Source organism: Sphaerodactylus townsendi, linkage group LG03 (assembly GCF_021028975.2).
Source record: "Sphaerodactylus townsendi isolate TG3544 linkage group LG03, MPM_Stown_v2.3, whole genome shotgun sequence".
NCBI lineage: Eukaryota > Metazoa > Chordata > Lepidosauria > Squamata > Sphaerodactylidae > Sphaerodactylus > Sphaerodactylus townsendi.
In genome coordinates, this window is record NC_059427.1 from 4,294,029 (window position 1) to 4,318,909 (window position 24,881).

The following is a 24,881-nucleotide window of genomic DNA, read 5'->3' on the forward strand; positions in this document are numbered from 1 at the left end:
ACCTCGCCATGTTTTGCCTTGGATTCTGTGGTTAACTGTGGCAAGCATAACTCATCCAAAACTAACACTTTTTTGCCATCTAGTCACAGCTGACTTATGCAACCCAATAGGGCTTTCCAGTTCAGAGGTGGTTTGCCATTGCCCGCTGTCGTATCTGTCAGTCTCCTCCCAATATCCAGACTCAGGGTTGGAGAAATCAGGATTATTGAACCAGAGTATGAACTGGCACATGCCAAAGGTATTGCTGAATCTGGCATTCACATGCACAGTAGCAATCTATATGCCCCAGCCAAGCACCCTCTCCCCTTAATGATCATTCCCATGGTGTTGCACAGCAGTCTGCAAGTTTGGGGTCTGATAAGAGCAAGGTGGTGACCCACCTACTAGAGTCTGTATTGTGATTCTAAACAAAACAAAGCATAAGCAAGAGAATCTTTGGTGTCACATTCTCCTGGGCTCTCCTGGGTGGTGATGGCAAGACACAAGGGGCTTGGGCTCGACCCTGCCTCTGGGGCCCCTTCCGCACATGCAGAATAATGCACTTTCAGTCCACTTCCACAATTGTTTGTAAGTGAATTTTGCTATTTCACACAGTAAAACCCAGCTGCAGAATGGATTGAAAGTGCAGAAGGGGCCTGAGTCACTCTCCTGATATTCCTTGGAGGTCTCCCATCTGCAAATTTGCCAGGATCAATGATGAGAACGTTTGGGCTCAAGTTCAATGATGAGAACGTTTGGGCTCAAGTTCATCCAGCATGCTTCCATGGCTCAAGTGGGGATTAGTACTTACGTTTTCCAGATCCGGGACCCGCATCTTAACCACTACTTGCCCCCACCTATTTTGAATCAAATCCTTTTTCCAAAATGGGCTCATGTTATATATATTTATTTTTCCATTAACCCCCCCGAAACGGGCTCATGTTTATTTTATATATGTTTATTTTTCCATTAACAACCCCCCCCCCCACACCCACTTATAAACATAGAAAACTCATGAGGATTGGTGGGGAGGTATCTTCTGTAAACAATGATACTTTTGGGGTTTATTTCCCAACTTTGCACACATGTATAAACTCCAGGGGAAACTCAGAGTGGATTACAGAGTTATATAGAACAATGTAATAGGAGCAGTATAATACATCACACCTACTGAGTGGTGGAGCTTGGAGGTGGAGTTAACAGTATAAAGCTAAAGCTGGTCAAGTCTGCTTGCCCAGTTTGATCCTGGCCTCAGCAAGGGTTGGGTCAAGCCTTAAACTGCAGGCCTGCTCCTCTCCCAAACTTGGGGAAGGCCTGACTGCTTCACAAATCCTACCACAGCGAGATCTGTGCCACAGCTGGTGTTCTGCCTGAAGAACCATTCACCCACTAGCTGGCCCAGAAATCCCCTCCCCCCCCCCCCCCCCCCAATTCATAGAATCATAGTGATGGAAAGGACTACAAGGGCCATCAAGTCCAACTCCCTGCCATGCAGAAACACAATCAAAGCACTCCCAACATCTGCTCATCCAGCCTCTGTTTAAAAACCTCCAAAGAAGGAGACTCCACGACTCTCCAAGGCAGTGAATTCCACTGTCAAACAACCCTGACAGATAGAATGTTCTTCTTAATGTTTAGGTGGAATTTCTTTTCCTGCATCTTGAATCCATTACTCCGTGTCCTAGTTTCTAGCAGAAAACAAGCTTGCTCCCTCTTCGACATGGCATCCCTTCAAATATTGAAAAATAGTTATCATGTCCCCCTTAACTTTCACTTTTTCAGACTAATCCCCAGGTCCCTAAGGCTCTCCTCATAGGGCATGGATTCCAGCCTTTTACCTTACCGTTTCCCTTGATGCTTCCACTGATTATATATTCCATTTCTCCTGAATGGGGGACCCCAAGCAACTTCATTCTCCTTACTTCCATTTTATCCTCAAACAACCAGGCTTGAATATGTTGTCCAACTCCACAGTTCTTTTCTTTTGGGGGAGAGGGGTGCAGGCAAAATTGGCTTTTTTGATTCCCTTGCCAGAGATGCGTATACTCAGGTTCATACCCTGAGCCCTTCGGGGGAGGGCGGTCTATAAGTTTAACTATAAATAAATAAAATAAAAATACAGGTTCATGTAGGGGGGGAAATAGGTCAAAATGCCACAAAACAGCAGAAATATAGGGTGTGACATACTTATATCAAATTCAAACGTTAGCAAAATAAGTAGAACATTCACAAGAACAGTCATGGGCAGCCTGAGGCTGACCAAGAAGGCACAAGAAGTTTTTCCAACAAAAGAACTTCCAAGATGAATTCTTGCGTGAAATGGCTGGATTGGGATTCACTGAGAAGTTTGACACTATTTCTGAAGACCTAAACAAGGTTCTGGGTTTCCTCAGGCATTACAGATATGAAACAGCTTAGCATGTATCAATGCCAGACACTGCTGTTTTGAAAAGCGTTTGTTCTTTTCCTGACTTATGTTTTGTGATATTATTATATTACACTGTGCTTTTTTTTTAGCATTTAATAGCTTTCTGACGTTGCCATTTACAATTCTTTCTTAATAATTTGGCTTATGTATACAAAGAACCGTTAGCATGTGGAATAAATTTGGAAAAAGTCAAGAAAGGAAATCTTCCTCCCTGACTTCCCCCACCCTTGATATTTTTATGATTTTTTTTTCAGTTGGAAAAAAAAGAAATACTGGAAAAATCTAAACAAAAATTTCCAGACCCAGGTCAGGCTGTACATGATTTTGGATAAATGGGAGGAGCAGAAGGAAGGGTTGATTTTATACCCCTCTTTTCTCTACCTTTAAAGAGCCTCAGAATGGCTTACGATTGCCTTCCCCTCCCCACAACAGACACCTTGTGAGGTAGAGTTCTGAGAAAACTGAGACTAGTCCAAGGTCACCCAGCAGGCTTAATCTGAAGGACAGGGAAACAAATCCAGTTCACCAGATAGGAGTCTGCCGCTCCTGTGGAGGTGTGGGGAATCAAACCCTGTTCTCCAGATTAGTGTCTTCCACTCATGTATAGGACTGGGGAATCAAACCTGAATTAAAGCACATAACAGGGCATGACATGAAGTCATGTAATAAGAACAGGGTACAGAGAACTACAGGATACAGGGTCAGGGAAGATTGAGTAGCACACCAGGAGCCAAAGGATAGAAAACATTGGTCAAGAACCAGGAATAAATCCTAGGCACGCACAAACTAAGGGTTAGATCCACGAGTATTCTTGCCTATCCTCTCCCCCACCCCCACCCAGTGTACCTACTGCTGCTTAATGAACAGGGAGGGGGAGGGGGACGCTGTCACGCAACATAACAATGTCATTTCCAGTCAAAAACTCAGAAAGGGATCACTGTGCTTCAGTAGGAACAGTGAAAACCATAGAGATCTGGGAAACTTGCAGTACCATCTACTGCTAGAGGGCCTTCTCTGGGGTGGCCCCAGAGCTTTGGAATACTCTCCCCCTGGCAACTCTGCAAGAGTTTAGGTGCCTGGTCAAGACCACCTTCTGTACGCAGGCATATGGGCAAGGCCTCCCCCCTATACTTACCTTGTTACTTAGTACCTGCCATTGCAGTACCAGCAGTCTATTGGTGCAGCCTCAGCCCGCACACACAGAGTTCATCATGTGGGGGGTGGAAAATCACATACCCCACACACACACACACATCTAGACTGGCCTGGGCCACTGAGCACGACATGTGCACACCGTGGTGACCAGGGAGGACTTGGCTGGCAGGCCTGGTGCCTGTGCTCTGGGTGGCTTCTGCCTGGGGGGGTGGGGGGGTGGGCGCAGAGGACGCAGAGATGCTAGAGAGGCACAGAGTGGTGCACGCAGGACTTGCTGAAGGCTAGAGCAGGCTGGCCTCTGCTCGAGCAGGGGGGGCGGAGGAAGAGGGAGCCAACCAGTTTTTTCTAAACTAAAACCTCAGCATTCAGGTTAAATTGCCGGGTTGGCACTTTGCGATAAATAACTGGGGTTTGGGTTGCAATTTGGGCACTCGGTCTTAAAAAGGTTCGCCATCACTGCTATAGGCACTTGCAAGATAATCAAAGTTCCTGGAAATGTTATATTTCTACGGCTACAATCTGAAGGCTTTCAAGGAGCAATGTGCCCTTGTACAGAAGGATTGTGCATACTCATTTGGAATGATGTGTGCATGTCTGGTAGCGGAATCACAGCATAGACGGCTTTTAAAAGGGTTGATTCCTGGAACAGTTAAAGGAACTTCCATATTGAGACGGTACATCCCAGTGCTAGAAAGCAACATCAGGGGAAGGTCTTGGTCTCCAGGTCCTCTTCATAGCAACTGGTTGATCACTGTGTGAAATATGATGCTAGATTAAATGGGTCATGTGTCTGTTGCAGCAGGGGACATCTTACACTTTATACTAGCAGTAATGCCTGTTGTATGAACAAATACAGTGGATTCTAGAAAACTATTGGTGGGTTCATAGTGCCCACCACGAGGGCCAACCCCTCCTGTATTTCTCCCCCACCATTGATCCCGTGTCAACAGCTCCCCCCATGCCAGTGTGGTGTGGAGAGCAGTGTGGCGTAGTGGAACTCTACTTCTTGCCCTTTGCCCTTCATAGCTAATGCTATCACCGCAGATTAAGTTGGTTGAGTCCAGGAGGTTAAAAATGCCTCTCTGCAGGATTGTGTCAAGACCCTGTAAAGACCTTTGGGCCGGCCACCACCTGACCAGAGTCTCTGCACGGTTTGGGAATGCTGTTAGTGATTTCACCCTGTGGCATCCCAAGGGCTGGAGGAGTGTTTGGGGAAAAGATATTAACCAAAGAATGCTGTAGTGGAATTCAGTTCGAACAAAGACTACTTGTATGCTGTTTGTTACATCCTATCAATAAACCAATTTCTGAAATCAAGAGTCAGGTTACTGTAGAGGTCGACACATGGCACAGCTGTGACCACTTTAAAAGAAGCAGTTGTGAGACTCCCCCACCCTCTGAAGACGGCATCCCTTGACCCAAAATAAAGAGCAACAACCATCCAGTGGCTAACATTCTATTCTTGTGCAAGTTGTTCAAACAGGTTTGGATTGATATAAAGAATTCCTTATGAACCAGAGTCAAATATTGTCGAAGGCTTTCACGGCCGGATTCAACTGGTTCTGGTGGGTTTTCCGGGCTGTGTGGCCATGGTCTGGTGGATTTTGTTCCTAACGTTAGGAGCAAAATCCACCAGAACAAAATTCTAACGTTAGGAACAAAATCCACCAGACCACAGCCACACAGCCCGGAAAACCCACCAGAACCAGCAGAGTCAAATAGTTGCTATTGGAGACTAGTTGCTGTCAGCACTGGATTTGTTCTGTTGGGTTTCACAGGATACAATTTTATCTTTTCAGCTAATCAATCTCTGTGTGAAACTCTTAGAATAGTTCTTAGCTCTATACTGCAAACACCAGCAGTCTCTGCAGTACAAACCAGAAAGCTGAAGTCCTTGCTTAGACTACAGAAAACAGAGGAATCCTTAACAGAGTTTGCACTGGGCAGTGTTACCTCATGGTTGGAAGATACTTTGTGCATTTTTAAATCTCTTTGGCCGTTTCCGCACAGAGGCGGAAACAGCTAGGTCGGTGCATTTTGCGCCGACCCGACGACGCTGGGACCGTCCGCATGGACGGTCCTGGAAACAGCCGGGCAGCCGGTGCCGCGGAGCGCCGGCACCCGGCCGACCCGGCGTGTCCCTGGACCTCTGAGTATCGCCGCCCGGGAGGTTTGGGGACACGCCCTGGTTCTGCGCTGCCTGCTCCAGCGGCGAGGGGCAGGGGGGGTGACATGTCACCAGACACCGGCTGACGCACCAAACGGCCCAGGGACTTAAAGGTAAGTGCCGGGTGGGGAGGCGTCGTGAAGCCGCTGTCGTTAAACTCGGGGCAGCGGCTTCACGGGCGTATTTCAAAAAAAGGGCGCTTCCCAGCACTCTGGGAAAACGCTGACTCAGGTGCCGAGCGGTAGCGCTGTAGGGCGCTGGGCGTATGCATTGCAGCTGTGCCCCGTCTGCCGAATCGGCGATGCCTGGAGATGGCGTTTTGCCCTCTCAGGTCGCCATTTACAATGCCTCGTCTTGGAAGCGTGCCTTTGCTTATCTAAAACATTTGTTAATCACCTTTCTATCTACAGGAACTCACGGTGGTTTACAATACAAGCACAATAAAATATAAATAAACCATTAATTAAAATCAACAATTTAAAATTACTGGGTGGCAGAAAAAGTAATCTAACACCATTGTAAACAAAACTGTCTTCAGATGCCTTGTAAAGGCTGAGAGTGAGAGATCCAGATACACCTCCCTAGGGAAGGTTTTTTCTATAATTGTAGGGTTGCCACTGAAAAAAACCTTTCTTATGTATCCACTGGGCAAGCTTATTTGGTTGATGGGACAGTCAAGAAGGCCTCTTCCTGTGATCTTAGTTCTTTTACTTAAAAGTACAAGAGAAAATCAACACCTTTAAAGCATGTTGATGCAAACTGTAGTTTTCCATGTAAATTCCCAGATTGCTCTCTGTTTTCCCTATTGCTTTTCCAATCAGTCACATTACAGTTGTAGATCTCTGTCATCTAATGAACTTTAAGGAGACGCTTGCTGCCGAGTGAGACCCCGGGCCCCTCTGTCCTCTTGGAACTGCTATATCCAAATAGGTCCCATGTCTTCTGCAGGGAGAAATGCTGGATCTCAATCACTGCAAAGGGTTACAAAAGAGAGGGGTAGATTCAGGTTGCAATTGAGACTGAATTCTCATCCGCTGCACATATTAAGATAATAAATACAAGAAGATTTTGTTCTCCCAAACTACCTTTCATTGTGGTTATTGTTTTTTTCCTGATCCAAGTCTGGTGGAAAACTCTGTCCAGTGAGACCAGGGCCCTGCGGGACCTTAGGCAATTCTGCAGGGACTGTAAGACAGAGATGTTCCACTAAGCATGTGGTTGATGCAGCTTGGTGTAGTGGTTTAGAGCAGGTGGATTCTAATCTGGAGAACCGGGTTTGATTCCCCACTCCTCCACCTGAGTGGCAGAGACTTCTCTGGTGAACCAGATGTGTTTCCGCACTCCTACATTCCTGCTTGGTGAATCCTTGGGCTAGTCACAGTTCTTCTGAACTCTCTCTTCAGCTTCACCTACCTCACAAGGTGTCTGTTGTGGGGAGAGGAAAGGAAAGGAGCTTGTAAGCCACCTTGAGTCTCCTTGCAGGAGAGGAAGGTGGGATATAAGTCCAAACTCTTTTTCTTCTACCCCACTCTTTCTATCAAGTCCACCATCAATCCCTCACAGGTATTGAACACTGTTCATCAACTGTCCTGTGACTATTATAATTACAAAATGTTGGTATGTTTTGATACTTTAATGTTTTATATTGCTGTTACATAGTTGTTGAAATTTTATGAACTGCCTGAGTCTGAAAGGGAAGGGGCAGCATATTCAGTCCAATAAACTAACTTCTTGCATGCATTTTCTAGGGTTGCTAACTTCCCAGTGGGGGCTGGAGATCTGTGAGAATTACAACATTCCTGCTAAAGTCCCTCCTCTTCCCAAATGCCATCCTCCCCTGACATCCTTCTTTCCTTCCCCACCTTTAACTTCCATCCTATATCCTGGCTATTATTATCATTATTACTATTAATAACAACTACAACCACAACAACAATATCTCTATGCCACCCCTCCCCTTTCAGGCTTGGGGCAGCTCACAACGTAAAAAAAAAGGAGTATGAACATTATGGTACGAACGTTTTATCCCTCCTTTTCTCCAAGGATCTCAGGGTAGCCTATATCTAGGGTTGCGGGGGAGGGGGGACATTGCTGGCTGCCAGGGCCTTATTGGCTAACAGGGCACCCTTGCCAGCAATGCACCAATGTTGCCAGTCTCATGTCTGGTAGTGGCCTGTGTATACTGGAAGTGATGCCAGTGGGTCACAAGCTTGTGCTATGTAATTTGGGTGAAACTCTATGGTAAAGCCATAGAGTTTTGCCCAAATACCAGAGCATCCCCTAGTGATACACTGATGTCAATTCCGGGCACATGAAGAACAACATCAGTACACTGACATGCTGCTGGCATTCTCCCATTCCCCTTTTATTTCTTCTCTGGCCAGCTGAATGGCAGTAGGGCATGGCTTGTGGGGGTGGGGATTCCCCAGTGGGGGCCAAAGTATTCTGCATAGATCTGTTCTCTAGATCTTCACAACAACCCTGTGAAGTAAGTCATGCTAAGAGATGGTTTGAGTCAAGGTCACCAGCAGGTTTGTTGGCTGAGTAGAGAAAGGAACCCATGTATTCTTGGTCTAGCATTCTAACCAATGTCCTTATAAAGTCATAGTGTAAATCAACTTTCTCTTCTAAATGATGAGTTCAGCTGTGCAAAACGAGGTCAAAAGCAACCAAACGGTGGGCCCATTTGGCCTCAGCTCACCCAGATCCAGATTTAAACTGCAGGTTCCAGATTTTTCAAATCTCTTCTATTCCAGCATCTGGAAACTGGAAATGTATCTTGATTCTGGTAAAACTGTAGAACATGCCAAAGAAGTTAATGTTTCAAAGACCTCAAGGTTATTTCCATAATCTGAGTGTGGATATGGTTTATCCCCTGTATGGATTTTTTGATGTGAAGAAAGGTGTGCACTCTGACGGAATTCCTTTCCACATGCTAAACATGAATACGGTTTCTCGCCTGTGTGGATTCTTTGATGGGAAATGAGGCTTGAATTCTGACTGAAATCTTTTCCACACTCGGAGCATTTATATGGTTTTTCTCCATTATGGGTTCTTTGATGGGAAGTTAGACGTGAGTTGTCAGTGTAGCATTTTCCACATGCTGAGCATTTATATGGTTTCTCTCCTGTGTGGATTCTTTGATGCGATGTAAGGTATGAACTGCTACGGAAGGCCTTTTCACACTTCAGGCATTTATATGGTTTTTCTCCTGTATGGATTCTTTGATGAGAAACAAGGCTTGAGTTGTGACTGAAGCTCTTTTCACACTCGGAGCATTTATATGGTTTCTCGCCTGTGTGAGTTCTTACATGGGAAGTAAGTTCTGAGCTCCATACAAAGTTCTTTCCACAATGTGAGCATTTATATGGTTTCTCCCCTGTGTGGATTTTTTTATGGGATGAAAGGTGTGAGTTCCGATGATAGCTCTTTCCACACTCTAAGCATTTATATGGTTTCTCTCCAGTGTGGATTCTGTGATGGGAAATGAGACTATCCTTCTGACTGAACCTCTTGCCACACTCTGCACATTTGTATGGTTTTTCCCCTGTGTGGGTTCTTTGATGGTAAGTGAAGCGTGAACTGCAACTGAAACTCTTTCCACATTTTGAACATTTGTATGGTTTCTCTCCTGTGTGGGTTCGTTGATGGTAAAGCAGAGTCTCTTTATGAGTAAAGTTCTTTCCACAGTCTGAGCAGGTGTATGGTTTCTCCCCAGTGTGGATTCTTTGATGGGAAGTGAGGCTTTCTTTATGGCCGAAGCTTTTTCCACACACTGAGCATTTATATGGCTTGTTCCCTGTGTGGATTCTGTGATGGGTAGTAAGGCTGGTCTTCTTTCTGAAACTCTTTCCACACTCTGAGCATTTATATGGTTTTTCACCTGTGTGAGTTCTTTCATGGGAAGTAAGTTGGACCTTCTGAATGAAGCTCTTCCCACAGTCTGAACATTTATATGGCTTCTCTCCAGTGTGGATTCTCAGATGTGTAATAAGGTTCTGCTTACAAGTGAAGCTCTTTCCACAGGCTGAGCATTTATATGGTCTCATCCCAGTGTGAATTCTTTGATGGGATGTAAGGTTTGAGTATCGACTGAAGTTCTTGCCACACTCTGAACATTTGTGTGGCTTTTTGTCTGTGTCTACTCGTTCATGTAAAATAAGACGGTTGCTCAGACTCCAACTCTTCCTACACTCTGCCAGCAGCTCCCTGTTTTTAAGTCTTTGATGGGCATCAGCTGAGATTTTTGAACATACAGGGAATTTGTTGCCTATATTTTTTCCGTTACTTTCTTTTTGAACTGGAATGCCATGGAAACTGGAACATTCAGAAGCAGTTAATTCATCTCCCCTTTGTAGTAAGGTTTCAGAGTCCTTTCTCTGCTCTTTCCGACCTTTCTTCTTTTCTGTTGGAATGAGAAAATTCAAATGAGTTAACCTAGAATCGATTTTGCCTGAAGACAAACATCTAAAACCAAGTCAACATGGAGGTTTTCAGAGCCAGATCATGACCTGTCTAAGGATTTCTGTTTGTAGAGCTGGAAAAGACTCTTTTCTGCTAGAGAGGTTGGGAAGGTTTCTGTAGAAAATGCAAAGTGACAGGCTTTGGTGGCCATGTCATGTGACGGCATGTTTATAAAAACTGGTGTTACCCAAACATTTGTCTCCATATGATTAAATACTGGTCACTGAGCCCACTTTCAAGGCTGACAAAGATCCTCCAATGTAGTCCCAATTTCCCCTTTGAGAAGCCTCCCCAGTTTCAAGTGAGTAACATTTTGCTGGCTTTGAACAGGAGAACATTGCTTGAAATACAAAAAAAGAAACCTTCTGTACTGCTGAGCACGACCCACCAATTGCTCTCCTTTATCAGAGTCCTGAACAAATTGATCTTCCTCCTTCACCAGCCCAGACAGGGGGTCAGCTTTGGAAATGTGGAAACCTTTTTTTTTCATTTGGAAACCCCTCACCCAAACAGACATTGCTTTTAAAATGTTTTATTTATATTGTAAGCTGCCTTAAACCCCACATGGGAGAAAGGTGGCTAGTAAATGTTTTAAATAAATAAATAAAATTTCCAGATGTGTGGGGGAAAAGGAACCAGTCACACTGTTTGTGAACCTTCAACCAGCCATGAGCAGAGGCCAGCTTTGGAAACCTGAAATCCCTGTTTCATTTGGACCCCTTTCCCCGAGAGGCACTGATTATTTCCAGCACTACTGGTAATGATAAATGGTCAGGGTTTCAAAACTGAAGCAGCTCACACCAGCCTATTAAGAGGGGAAAAACAATGGACAGTTCTTCTTTCAGAATTTTAAACACGTAGTGCTGTGAATAGTCTTGAGGTGGATGGTGTCTTCCAATTACCCAGCATGTTTTGAAATCACTCTGGAAAGGGAAATCAAGCAGTGGTGGGAGTGAACAGTGTACTTTTTAGCCATAGAACAGAAAAAGGAAACTGGGGTGCTGTGTGGTTTCTGGGCTGTATGGCCGTGTTCTAGCAGCATTCTCTCCTCTGAAGATGCCAGCCACAGATGCAGGTGAAACATCAGGAGAGAATGCTGCTAGAACTCTGACCATAGGAGCCGAGAACCACACAGCACCTTTTAGTGATTTCAGCCGTTAGGAAATAGCCCTTTTGAACAACACAAGGAAAAGGAAACTTGGCAGGAGGCCACCCCAAGGGGAATCTGGGGGCAGCTTTCTACATCCAAGTTTGAAGGAATCTAATACAGCTTCTGGGAAATGCTCCGAGGTAAGAGCTCTGTGTCTCTGTGAGGAGATACCTCACTTCTGCCAATCTGGAGAACGGGGGGGGTCCAAGGGAAAAGCAGAAGAGTGAAGAGACCACAATTATTCCTTAGCATTTCTAAGTGAGTTTAGGGTATCTTATCTTTACCATAAGTGTTTCAGATACGATGCCCTTAGGTCTATATCAGGGGTAGGGAACCTGCGGCTCTCCAGATGTTCAGGAACTACAATTCCCATCAGCCTCTGTCAGCATGGCCGGGAATTGTAGTTCCTGAACATCTGGAGAGCCGCAGGTTCCCTACCCCTGGTCTATATGATGACTAAGTACAGATATATGTAACAGCTAAACAAACAATCTCTAAGAAATGTGGGTCTGATGCTTGTATCCCCAGCATATCCCCAGAGAGCACTGATATAAGCTAACAGCAGAAAAGGCAAGAGGGAGGCATACCCAGAGAGGCCAGATTCCTGCAGTTCTCCTCCATGACTTCCCTGTGCAAAGCCTTTTGGGCCGGATCCAGCAGAGCCCATTCTTCTTCTGCGAAGTGCACAGCCACATCCTCACAGGACATCAGACTCTGAAAGAAGAAGGGAAAGTTTTGTTCTCAGAGACAATTAATGTAGCAGTCTCAGCAGAGAATGCAGATGAGGTGTTTGGGAGTGCTTCTGCAGGATCCTTCAGAGGCACCTGGGAGTTCCCAGCCTTTCTCCCTGAGTATTCTTTCCTCACCTCATCAGGCTGCACGGATGACAACTTTGGTCTTCCATAGAGAAGGGGAATCCCAGAACAGCCAGGTAGTGTCCTGACAGTCCCTGCAAGGAAGAAAAAAGAGGGTGGAAGACCAGGAGCTGATTCTCACTTTCAAAGCCCTGTAAGTTTCACCTACTTGTAAATCCTCACTTATTAAGGTCATACAGATTGTTTCCCAAGGTGAAAATATCCCTATGACAGGCAAGACATTTCTGCCACTGTGCCTTATCCACTCTGAATGTATCGGTTCCTGTTCTTTTAGTTTGACATTTGCAAATCTGAGCATTTCCATTTATTTATGTCTAGACTTCCTTTCTAACAAAGACATAAAAAAACATGAAAACCCCCCAAATCCCAATGCTAAATCATCAGCAATGAACATCTACCAGTCACAAATGTGCGACATAAAAATCACCTGAGAGAACCCAACCACTTCTCCTAACAGAACACCAATTAAGCATAATTTGTTCTATAAAACAATACCAATTTTACACACACACATAGCTGCAAGAGAGAAAATTATTTGGGTAAAATTCTGGAGCCACCACCCCAAACTGCTTCTTCATGATTTATTTATTTATTTTATTTCCTGCTTTTCTCTGCAGAATGGAGCCAAAGTGACTTTGTTGATGGATTATAATTTAAAAGAGGGCATCCTGGAAGGCTGGTGGCAAAGGAGATGCTGCTGGAATGAGTTAAAGGTTAAAATAAAAGGAATTCATGATTAGTCATGAGTTTTTTATATTTCTGTTTCTGGTACAGGAACACCCTCCTTTCATACCTGAATCTCAGCTAAAAAGCCTCTAACAAACTTTGAAATGAAGCACATCTGGAACACACTTGGAAGGTGAGCTCAGATGACTCAGACTATTGATCCATCAGGATCAGCTTGGCCTACTTGAATGAGCTGCAGTTTTCCAAAATCGAAGAAGAACTTGGATTTATATCCCCCCTTTCCCTCAAAGGGGCTGACAATCTCCTTTCCCTCCCCCCCCCCCCCACAACAAACACCTTGTGAGGTAGGTGGGGCTGAGAGAGCTCAGAAGAACTGTGACTAGCCCAAGGTCATGCAGCTGGCGTGTGTTGGAGTGCAATACAAGGTCCTGATCCTTTCACCCAGAGATGCCGGGATCTGGGGCCTTTGAATGCAATGTGGGTGGCTGGCCACACTGAGTCCACATATGTATTAAAATATGTATTAAGATATGTATTAAAATATGTATTAAAAAACCTCCACTTCCTTTTACTTTAGACATTTTGAAACTGCAACAGAAGCTGGAAGCCACTATCACCCCCAGAGAGGATTCTGAGGAAATATAAAAAAGGCCATCCGAATATTAGCTTACTTTAGAGAAGGAGACCCAGCTATGACTTGTCTGGCTCATCCTTACCCAGAAAGGCAGCATCTCCGTCACTCTCCCAGGAGATCACCCCAAAGAGTGACTTCAGCTTGTGGTCTGATGAGGCCTGTTCTCCCCTGGAGTCATCAGTGGCTCCTTCCAACGGCTCCTGAAACAGCAGCCAAGAAGCAGGGAACAGGCGTTAGGACCGGAGGAAGGCAGGCAAAGGCCTGTGAAGGGAAGGAAAAAAGACAGGTCTGGAGGGCTCTCATAGTATAATCCTTGTGCAAAAAGTGCAGAATGGAAGAAAAGGGAACAGGACTTTCCATGGTCCACTGCAGGGATTCTTGGAGGCAAAAATTGGCTTTTACAGCATTGACTTCTGCCTCTGTAATTTCTGGACTTCACCCCTGGCCTTTAGCAGTTTGCCACTCACCTTGTCATTGAATTTTACATTCCTAGTTCTATTGCCATGTTCACTAGATTTCTTATGCCATATGATCTTAATTTCCTTTTTCTTACTCTGTAATTCAGTCTGTTTCATGTGACTAAAAACAAACAAACTGAACAGATAAATATTTGCCTGAAGACCCTAGGAACTTGGAGAGGAAGAATTTTTAGGATAGCACTTTCCATATCTTGCTCAGGATAAAACCCTCTCACCTGGCCTTCCTGCATCCTGTCTTCCACCTGGCTCAAGAGGAAACCTTCTGCTAGGGCCACCGCCTGGGAACTGCTCTCTGGTCCGCATTCCCTGACCCAGTTCCCCATCTCTGGGGGCAGGACGGCCAGGAACTGCTCCAGGATCACCAGGTCCAGCATCTCCTTCTTGCTGTGCCTTTCTGGCTTCAGCCACTGGTGGCAAAGATGGTGGAGTCGGCTGCAAGCCTCTCGGGGGCCCTCGGCCTCCTGGTAGCAGAATTGCCGGAAGTGCTTGAGATGGTCATCTGAACTGGATGCGTTCCCACTCATGATCTTTGTTGGAGATCTTTCCCAGAATTCCACATTCTTCACAGGGAGGTCCTTTTCCTTCCTTATAGCCAGGCAATTCATGCTCTTCCAATCATATCATCTCAGCTTCCAATGCAACCAAGGAATCTTATTGCTCTCCTGAAAATTCCTCTTCTAAGGCCTGGAGTGGCAAACTGGGTAGAGTCCCAAGTCCTGCAAATGCAACAAGATCTTTTGTGAGCAGTCAGTGGCAGACTTCAAACAGGAGAGCGGAGAAGCTCCTCTTTCTGAAGCTACCGTATATACTCATGTATAAGTCGAATTTTTCAGCACATTTTTAATTCTGAAAAAGCTCCCCTCGACTTATATGTGGGTCATTAAAAATTTTTGTGTGTTTCTATTTTGCCGGCCAGCAGGGGGCACAGTTTTTATGCTAGCGGCACCAAAATTCCAGGGTACCCTCAGAAGACACTCCTGATGATACCAGCCAAGTTTGGTAAGGTTTGGTTCAGGGGGTCCAAAGTTATGTTTTCAATGGGAGCTATTAGTAGATGGGGCTACCCTTTTGAGGGTCCATAACTTTGGACCCTCTAAACCAAACTTCACAAAACCTGGCTGGTCTCATCAAGAGAGTCTCTTTATGATACCAGCCAGGTTTGGTGAAGTTTGGGTCACGAGATCCAAAGTTATTGACCCCCAAAGGGGGTGCCCCATCCCTCATTGTTTACAATGGAAGCTAATAGTAGATTTTCCATTTCTGATAATATCCCTCTTAAAATCTAAGTTGGGTTACATTTGGACATACAGATGATGAGGAGGAATCCAGTTTTGAAAAGAAGGATTTTTTTAACTCTTGTGTTTTAGCTTGGTTTGCTTCAGATTGAGCTAAAGTCTTTTGTACTTTTAAAGTTAGTTGTTGAGACCATATTGTTCTTGTTGACCCTCTTTTCCACTTACAGAGCTAGTTTACTGTTTTTCTTTGAAATAAATATTCAAAAACATTTAACCTACTGATGCCTCAATTGATGTAATTTTATTGGTATCTATTTTTATTTTTGAAATTTACCAGTAGCTGCTGCATTTCCCACCCTCGACTTATATGCGAGTCAGTAAGTTTTCCCAGTTTTTTGTGGTAAAATTAGGTGCCTCGACTTATATGCGGATCGACTTATACACGAGTATATATGGATATTTAAGACAGTGGCCATCTCCCATTCCAAGACAAGGAATCCCCTCAGTTAAGTTTGTTTTAGTTTATTTTAGATTTATACACTGCCCCACCACAGCAAGCTGGGCTCAGAGTGGCAAACAACAACACATCACCTATTAAAAATACAATTAAAACTATCAAATAATCAACACATCTGTAGTTAAAACATCCATCATTTTAAATATCTATACTTAAAACCATCCTAAGACCCTAGTGAATGCTGTTCTCTTTTTCTGGTCTTTCTTTAATCTGGTGCCCATCAACTGAATCTGGTAGTGGACTTTTAACATTATACATGAGAGAGAGAAAAATATTTGTTTAGCTTCCCAGAAGCAAAATTGCCAGTACGCAGAATACTGAAATGAGAAAGAGCTGCAAAATTCAGCACCCAACGCTATTTTAGCACATTGCTCTCATTTCAAAGAATCTGTTGAAAGTATAAGGTTCCCCCTGCAACCCCCCCCCCAAACCCCTCACATCAATTTCCCAGGTGTTTTTTTTTGTGGTCCCTGTTAGTTCAGTCCCTGTTAAGCATCCACCCTCAATTCCTACAGGCTCTCAGCAGCCCGGTGGGTATGCAACTAACAGCAGGAAGACACAGCCTCCAAAATGTTACTGACACAAACTAGCCCTATCCTCCATGATTTCAAGGCCCTGTGAAGACCTAGTAATATTTTAGCTCTTCCCTCATTCTTGCCTTGTCACTACGGGGGTGGCGGCAGAAGCAAGTGGCAATGTGGAAAGCTCTGGCTTTATTTCCTTTGCTTCAGGTGCGTAGTGACTTTCTCATCCTTTGGATAGCACCTGCCTTGTCTCTGGGGTGACTCTGCTCTACTTGGGAACACTGTTAGTGATTTCACCCCACTGGGATCCCAAGAGTGGGGGCTGGAAGGAGGTATGGGGGAAAGATATTAACCAAAAAATGCTGCAGTGGAACTCAGTTCCAGCACAGATTGCTTGTATGCTGTTTGTGATATCCTGACAATAAACCGATTTATGAACTCAAGAGTTTGGTTATTACAGAGGTTATTGCAGATCTTGACACATGAAACCGTCCACTCCCCTCTTAAAGCTTCCCAAGTTGGTGGTCCCCACATCCTGGGGGAGGGAGTTCCACAACTCTGTGCTGTGTGAAGAAATACTTCCTTTTGACTGTTTTGAATCTCTCACGCTTCAGCAGATGACCAAGCATCCAATGTCCACAGGCTCATTCCTGTCCTTTCCACTATCACAAGTTCACAACCTGTCAATGTCCTCATCTCCGGAGCAGCAGAAAACAAGTTTGCTCCATCTTCAACCTGACATCCAAATATTTAAACATGCCTATTATGGAACCCCTTAACATTCCAGACCTTGTACCAATTGAGGGACTAGAGCGCCTTCCTTATGAGGAGAGGCTGCAGCGTTTGGGACTCTTTAGTTTGGAGAGGAGACGTCTGAGGGGGGATATGATTGAAGTCTATAAAATTATGCATGGGGTAGAAAATGTTGACAGGGAGAAATTTTTCTCTCTTTCTCACAATACTAGAACCAGGGGGCATCCATTGAAAATGCTGGGGGGAAGAATTAGGACTAATAAAAGGAAACACTTCTTCACGCAACGTGTGATTGGTGTTTGGAATATGCTGCCACAGGAGGTGGTGATGGCCACTAACCTGGATAACTTTAAAAGGGGCTTGGACAGATTTATGGAGGAGAAGTCGATTTATGGCTACCAATCTTAATCCTCTTTGATCTGAGATTGCAAATGCCTTAACAGTCCAGGTGCTCGGGAGCAACAGCCGCAGAAGGCCATTGCTTTCACATCCTGCAGGTGAGCTCCCAAGGGAACCTGGTGGGCCACTGCGAGTAGCAGAAAGCTGGACTAGATGGACTCTGGTCTGATCCAGCAGGCTAGTTCTTATGTTCAATTGGTCACCCTCCTTTGGACATGCTCCAGCTTGTCAACATCCTTCTTGAATTGTGCTGCCCAGAACAAGACACACTATTCCAGGTGAGGTCTGACCAACGCAGGATAAAGTGGTACTGTGACGTCCCTCAATCAAGACACTATACAGCAGAACCTCGGTTTTCATTGCCTTCGGTTTTCATTGGTTTCGGTTTTCATTGATTTTTTCAGTGAAAAATTTGTCTCGGTTTTCATTGACTTGCAGTAAGGTGCAGGGCTTTGTGGAGAAAAACCAACCGGACAAAGTTGTTGCAGGTCGTGTCTGCAATTTCTTTAATGACAACGTCTTGCCCCATTTCAGACAAATCTTAAAGAGGCGTCAGCTTTCTGGTGCAACATTGGTCCACTGGCTCCGAAGCTGGTGCTAGTGTTATTGTTTGTTACTGTTTTCAGCATTAAACACTCTGTTTATTCACCAAAAATGTGTTTTTAGTATGTTTTTTTGGAGTGCCTGGAACGGATTAATTGGATTTACATTGATTCCTATGGAAAAGTTTGCCTCGGTTTTAATTGGTTTTGGTTTTCATCGATTCTTTTCGGATGGATGGCCAACGAAAACCAAGGCTCCGCTGTACCTCTACTGATGCAGCCCAGAATTGCAATTTGGCTTTCTTAGCTGCCGATGCTGCAGTGATGGCCACAGGCTTATAAAGGGGTCACGGGTTTGAAAGGGAATTCCACAGATTCATGGAGCATCAGACTATCAGGGTCTGCAAGCCACAATGGCTAAAGGGAACTTGCTCAGCCTCACCTGCCTCACCAGGTGTCTGTGTAACCCCCATGCTCAGAATGGGTTGACCCAGAAAGGGGTGGAGACTCAAAGCAGCAGAAGGCTGCAGAGCTCATGTAGTTTGGAGGAGACAAGGCTACCAGACTTGGACCTTGATTTGTATAAGCCCTTAACACCTTGTTAAGGGTTTTTTTGTGTTTGTAATGGGTGAGAGTTCTCCTGGAAACCTTCATCATGTTGAATCCTGTTCACCAAGCCCTTGGAGTCTTCAGGAGCCAACCCACTTGCAGGAAGAATTGGACTTGGCAGTATCAGTAGACTGCAAATATAAGGACTTGAAAATGCAACCTGAACAGGACCTTGAAGTGTGATGTTAAATGTTGATGTTTAATGTTATATCATATGTTAAGAAAGTAAACCATTTTGTTTTTAAAATTTGTTGTTGCAAACTCATTCCAAGTTCTGCCCCACAGAACCCACAGATAGAGGTTACATCTGCTGTGGGGAGAGGAAGAGGAAGGAGTTTGTGAGCCACCTTAAGTCTCCTTACAGGAGAGAAAGGTGGGGTAGAAATCCAAACCCTTCTGGACCTGGGAGATCTCCAGGTCCCCCCTGGAGGCTGGCAACCCTACTAGAGGCCCCTCCTTCCCTACACTTGCTCTCTCTTTTGAGACTCCCTCTCCACGCCCAAATGCATCCCACTCACCTGATCTGCCCGGGGAGCAATTGATCAAAGCGTCCAGGTTCCCATCCGGGAGGGGACGGGGGAATCGGAAGTGACCTCATCAGAAGCCCTCCCCTGCGTGCGGCTCCTCTAGGATTCCGGACTCCCTCCCTTTAACCCTTCCTCTGCCGGACAGAACAGGCGGAATCTCACGAAGGGAGGCTTTTGAGTGACATTGGAGGGGATGGGGGCAGAAATCTCCCCATCTGTGCAACCCTACATCCCACCCTGGGGTCACCTGAGGTCGGACCAGGGAGTTTTGCTCCACCCGCTCCTCCAACCTTCACCTGTGGTTCAGAAACGTCTGCATGGACCACCAAGGATACTCCTCCTGATACCTAATTTCACAGATGGCAAAGGGCATTTTTTGGGGGTGGGTGGGGTGTTAGGACTTGACAGTTAGATCACCAAAATCTACTTGACAGCTTGGCTGATGCAATCCTCCACCTTTCACCTAGTTTCAGGTGGGTGATGCAACCATGACTAAGCACATCTAGTGTGATTGCATCACTGCTCCCTGATTGGTTGAATGTCTCTATATGTATGCACAGAACAGTTTGGTCTATGCGAGCTTTGGTTATCCAGTTGCTGCGCTGCACTCTGTCAGACTGTTTTGTGCTTTTGGAAACAAGGAATACAACCCTTCTGTTCTTTGAAGTGAACAACGCCTGGGTTCCTGTGTTTTCTTTTCCTCAACTGCTTCTGCTGTTACCACGACCGCTGCTGAGTGGATCCTTCTCATGGGGGTGGGTCACGTTAGTCCTTCCAAACAACATCTCCCCCTTCCTCCATTTTTACATTAAAGGCTCCCCTCCCAAATCAGGCCCTCTGGTAATTGAGAATGGCTGCAAAGAGGATGGACTCCTCTGCCCAATGGGGAATATTTCCTTGCTTTGCCATCCAGCATGCCAAAGCATCTTTGTCCTCTGTACAAGCCTGGTCGAAGGAAAGATCGTTCCTCTAAGAAGGACACCAGCCCTTGCAGAAAATTATAATTATATAAACCTCCTTCAGACTCCTCTGCCCTTCCTCATAGGAAAGTTGATCCATCCAAATGGAAAGAAAGGTTTTGACCACGTACTCTGTTCTTGTTAAGTATGTCACAGTAACATCTCATTAATTCTGGTGTTAAAACCGTATCAAAAGGATAACTAGATATCTTATCAAAAGGATAATATATCTAGTTAGCAATGTAATGGGACTATGATTACAGAAGTCATGAACAAAGCTTAGAGTATCAGAACCATGGAGATAAACGGCTTAAATTCTAGATCATTGAGTCTACAGACATCAGATTTCCAGCTGCAGCAGCTGCTCAAGAAGAGACTTTCTGAATTTTTGCATTGAATACTATGTCATCTTCTGGTCAACAAGGAAATAGACTGCTTGTGTGTTATTGAAAATAACAATAAGCACTGAATGTTGGCTTGCCAGCATGAGAGACAACACAGCTCCTCTAGGGGTGTGAGAATCATTTTTCAGGTATTAAATCATCTTCCAGGAGCCGCGTGGCATAGTGGTTAAGTGCTTGCACTGCCACTCACACGGTTAGGAGTTTGAGCCCCCTGTGGGTCAGATACCCTGGCAGCTGGCTCATGGTCAACTCAGCCATCCATCCATTCCTTGGTCGGTAAATGAGTACCTAGCACATAGATAGGGGGTAAAGAATAGCCGGGGAAAGCAACGGCAAACTACCCCACAAAAACAGCTTGCCTATGAAATCACTGCTTGCAGTGGTACCCCAGGGTCAGACATGACTGAAAGGGGAAACTTTACCTTTTAAATCATCTTCCGTTCTCTGTCTCATATAAATATGTAATAGTAATGTGGATTGTTTGACATATTTTTATTCCTGTATGTGGACATACACATCACAAAACTACGAGTCACTCTGACTTTGCTTGCAGAAGTAACTTTTATAATTTTCTTTTTAAAAATCTATTTACTTGTATGTTTATATACATACATTATATTTATAAAATGTCTTAGATATTAGAACTATGAGTAACAGCATTCTGAAAAAATGATTTTTGGTTGTCCTGATTCCAATAATGAAGAGTAAATTATCTAGTTCATGAACTGGCCCTATTGTATGAGTAATATATGCCCATTATGCATGAAATGCTTACCTGGGGAGTCTTCTCTGTGCAATGGGCTCTCCTTGCATTTTTTTTGTTTTTTGTTTTGCCCTTCTGGGCAGTTTTTCAGCAAAGAACTCTCCAGGCCTGGTTCTCTTAACTCTGCCCATCAACTTATTCTTAAAGGCACTTAAAGGCACTTATTCTTATTAGCACAGATCTCATTACACTTGGTAGTCAAGTTTGCTGACTAATTCTTTAAACTGCACTTTTATTGATATTACTGTTCTAAAAATATCACCACCACTCCCCAAATGAAAGAGCAAAGCAATTCTGGACCACACACTGCTAAAAATGGGGGCCTTGTATTTGAGCCAATATTCTCTCTGTCCCCCTCCCCCACTCCCAGCTGTTGCTACTGCTGCCAGAGGACAGAGAGGGTTGTTATTTCCAAGCACTCTCGGTTATTATGTTGAGATACTGATATATCAATGCAGAGGGTGAGTAAGCTTCTTCTCTTTTACTTGAAGGAGACAGCAATATGGAAGGGGCAGGGGGGAAGGTGAGGATGGTAGTGGGAGAGAGTTGGAAGGCTGGCTGTGGGTGGAGGGAATACGTCCAGGGCAAAGCTGGGCTCACTGGCAAATCAGCCCACTCTGGTGGCGAAGCAAAATTAAAATCGTGCTAGAAGTGGTCTTGCTTGCTGTGGAGAGAATGAAAAGTGAAAGTGGGGCTTGAAGAAACACATCTGTACAAGAAATCTTGCTGTGACTGACATTTGTCCCTACCACACAGGAATCACATTGTGTACAATCAGCCATAGATAAACACATTTGGATATTACATTATTAAATTTTATAAACAACTCACACAATAATTAATCAAAACTATTTTTTTCTTCCCCTCTATCTTCTTTCTTTTTTCAGGGTTTAAAGCTTTGTTCTGAAGTGGTATATTCTGTATATTTTACTTTACGGTGTGTATTGTATCAATTTGAACACCTGCAGAAGGTGGGTTTGCATGTAGATTCTCAAACTGTTTTCCATTTTATGTATCTCCCTCTTGCTTTTCTTAGCAGAGTCATATTGTAGTCGCAGAGTGGGGACAACCAGTGAGGTTCAGCAAGGGAGACACTGTCCTCCTCTGAAAAATCACAGGACTTCCATTGGATCTGCATCACTGTCAAGGGTTACAAAAAAGACAGAGTCAGGTCTTAACCAAGAGTATGAATTCTCACCCACTGTATGTCTTCAGGCATGTCTAGAAAGATTGTGTTCTTTCCAGCAACCTTAATTTGACTTTTTCTTTTTGTGGGTATGCATTTCCACTTTGTGCAGAAACATCATAGGCCTTCAGTAGTTTTCATGGCCATTTGTTTGCCCACAAAAAGTTACAAGCCTCCAGAAGTAGGAAAATCTTTGTCTATGGCCAAGCTGAAATTGTAAGGACTTACGTCACCTGACAAGGTAAGTGCAGCATTTTGAAAATCTGCCAATTAGGATATGTTCATCGTTTTGTCAATCTGTCAGACGATAGGAAGTAGGCAGAAGAAAGCAACCAAGGAGAAACAAAAGACTGCTATAATGTTTTAATGTAGCTCATACCTTCTTTGGGAGGGAAAGTGGCATGGTATAACCCAATCTCATCAGATTTTGGAAGCTAAAGGGGTCAATACTTGCAGGCTGCAACTTGATGGCAATTTGTATACAAACAATAATTTCTTTATTTAGTTTATATTCCTCCTTTCTCCCCATTTTGAATGCAAAGCAGCTAATATTAGTCTCCTCTCCTCGATTTTATCCTCCCCACAACTCTGTGAGATAGGTTAGCCGGAGAGTGTGAGACCAGCCCAAAGACACCCAGAAAGTTTTTGAGGCAGAGTGGGGATCCAGCCCTGGGTCTTCCAGATCCTAGTGTGACGCTCTCACTATACCACACTGGCATTTATACCCTTTTCAATGTATCCACCCGCTCATACCACTCACTTGAAATGTCAAAATCATTCTGACCAGAAGCTCATGAGGAAGTTGCTGAAATACTACCCTTAACACCATCCAGAACATGAGTTGTATGATTCTTCTCTGACAAACTGATTATACATGACATGCCTGGAGCACTTCAATCTTGAACTTGGTCCAAGCCTGAATCTATGGTGACTAAAGGGACCCTCCATATTCAGAGGCAGTAAACTAGTGATGGGTGGGGGGAAACACCCAAGGAATGCCATTTTTGTTGGCTCTTTAGATTAACCAGCTGAGCTCAGTGAAACTGGATGCTTTTGTCTGTCCTGATTCAATAGTTCACCATGGCAAGTTTCCAAGTCCTAGCACCGTGGTAGCGAACCTATGGCACTCCAGATGTTCATGGACTACAATTCCCATCAGCCCCTGCTTGCATGGCCAATTGGCCATGCTGGCAGGGGCTGATGGGAATTGTAGTCCATGAACATCTGGAGTGCCATAGGTTCGCCACCACTGTCCTAGCATTATGAGAGAGTACTGCATAATTACATAAACCTCTATCATGTCCCCCCTTTCTTCTAAAATGAGAAGTTACAGACTCCTCCACTCTTCCTGGGCCTTATGTTGTTCAAGATCTTTAAAAATTATTTGGATGAAGGAATAAAGAGAACGTCTAATAAAACTGCCGATTACACTAAATTGGAAGGAGTAGCAAATACAGTAATGGCAAAATCAGGATACAGGATGATCTTGATGGGTTGAATAACTGTGCTAAAATTAATGAAATGAATTTCAGCAGAGATAAATGTAAAGATTTGTATTTGGGTGGGGAAAACAAATGCATTCTTATAGAATATCGGAGATTTGTCATGGAAGTAGCATGTACAAAAAAGATCTAGGTGTCTTTAGTCGCCCATACATTGAACATGAGTCAGCAGTGTGATGTGGTAGTTAAAAAAGACAAATGTGGTTTTGGACCATATCAACAGAAGTATAGTGTCCAAATCAGGCAAAAGTATAGTATTGCTTTACTTTGCTCTGGTTAGGCCTCACCTAGAATTTTCCATCCAGTTTTGGGCACTATAGTTTAAGATGGATGTAGACAAACTAGAATGTGTCCTGAGGAGGGCAATGAAAATGGTGAGTGGTCTGGAGAGCCCTATGAGTAAAGGCTGACAGAGCTGGATATGTTTAGCCTGGAGAGGAGACAATGAAAGGTGATATGATAGCCATCTTCAAGTATTTGAAGGGCTGTAGCATAAAGGATGGCATGGAGTTTTCTCTTGCCCCAGAACCAATGGGTTAAAATTAAATGAAAATAATTTTGGAGAACTTTCTGATAGAGCAGCTTCCTGGGGAGATGGTGACTTCTTCTTTGGAGATTTTTAAGCAGAGGCTAAATGGCCATCTGAGATCAAGGCTGATTTGAGGAACTTCGATCATGACAGGGAGGACAGGAAAGAATGATTTAAGTGTTCAGCTCTGGTGCCTGTTTCTTACATGCCCAGGTAATGCCAGGTAATGCCAATCACCACTTTAGGCTCAGGAAGCAATTTATTCCAGGTCAGATTGGCCAGGGATCTTGGAGGGTTTTTTTGCCATTTTCTGGGCATGGAGTTGGGGTCACTGAGGGTGTGTGTGTAGAGGGAAGGTAGTTGTGAAGTTCTTGCATTGTGCAGGGGGTTGGTCTGGATGACCCTGAAGGTCCC

General features: G+C 44.4%; 4 protein-coding genes across 35 annotated transcripts in view; all 4 read right to left on the minus strand.

Annotated features, from left to right (window-relative positions):
- The window catches only part of LOC125428587 (zinc finger protein 883-like), a 1,608,225-nt gene that overhangs the window by 303,244 nt on the left and 1,280,100 nt on the right, over positions 1-24,881 (minus strand). The gene's annotated exons all lie outside the window — the stretch shown is intronic.
- The window catches only part of LOC125428572 (zinc finger protein 420-like), a 226,212-nt gene that overhangs the window by 41,095 nt on the left and 160,236 nt on the right, over positions 1-24,881 (minus strand). The window lies entirely within an intron of this gene.
- LOC125428595 (zinc finger protein ZFP2-like) lies at positions 6,421-19,175 on the minus strand. 2 transcript variants are annotated; one of them, XM_048488994.1, is made up of 7 exons: positions 19,116-19,175; positions 14,234-14,734; positions 13,622-13,739; positions 12,210-12,292; positions 11,931-12,057; positions 8,431-10,134; positions 6,421-6,700 (listed from the first exon to the last, which is right to left on the minus strand). In XM_048488994.1, the coding sequence occupies exons 2-6, from the start codon at positions 14,621-14,623 to the stop codon at positions 8,477-8,479; spliced, it is 2,376 nt and encodes a 791-aa protein (XP_048344951.1). In that variant the 5' UTR covers positions 14,624-14,734; positions 19,116-19,175; the 3' UTR covers positions 6,421-6,700; positions 8,431-8,476. The 2 variants fall into 2 exon arrangements, with proteins under 2 accessions (XP_048344951.1, XP_048344950.1); XM_048488993.1 differs by lacking the exon at positions 6,421-6,700 and having other exon boundaries at positions 7,348-10,134.
- The window catches only part of LOC125428583 (zinc finger protein 850-like), a 57,741-nt gene continuing 53,834 nt past the window's right edge, over positions 20,975-24,881 (minus strand). Inside the window, exon 11 of the mRNA XM_048488943.1 lies at positions 20,975-22,390. Within this exon, the coding sequence (XP_048344900.1) occupies positions 22,363-22,390 (28 nt within the window). The 3' untranslated portion in view covers positions 20,975-22,362. The remainder of the gene's footprint in view (positions 22,391-24,881) is intronic.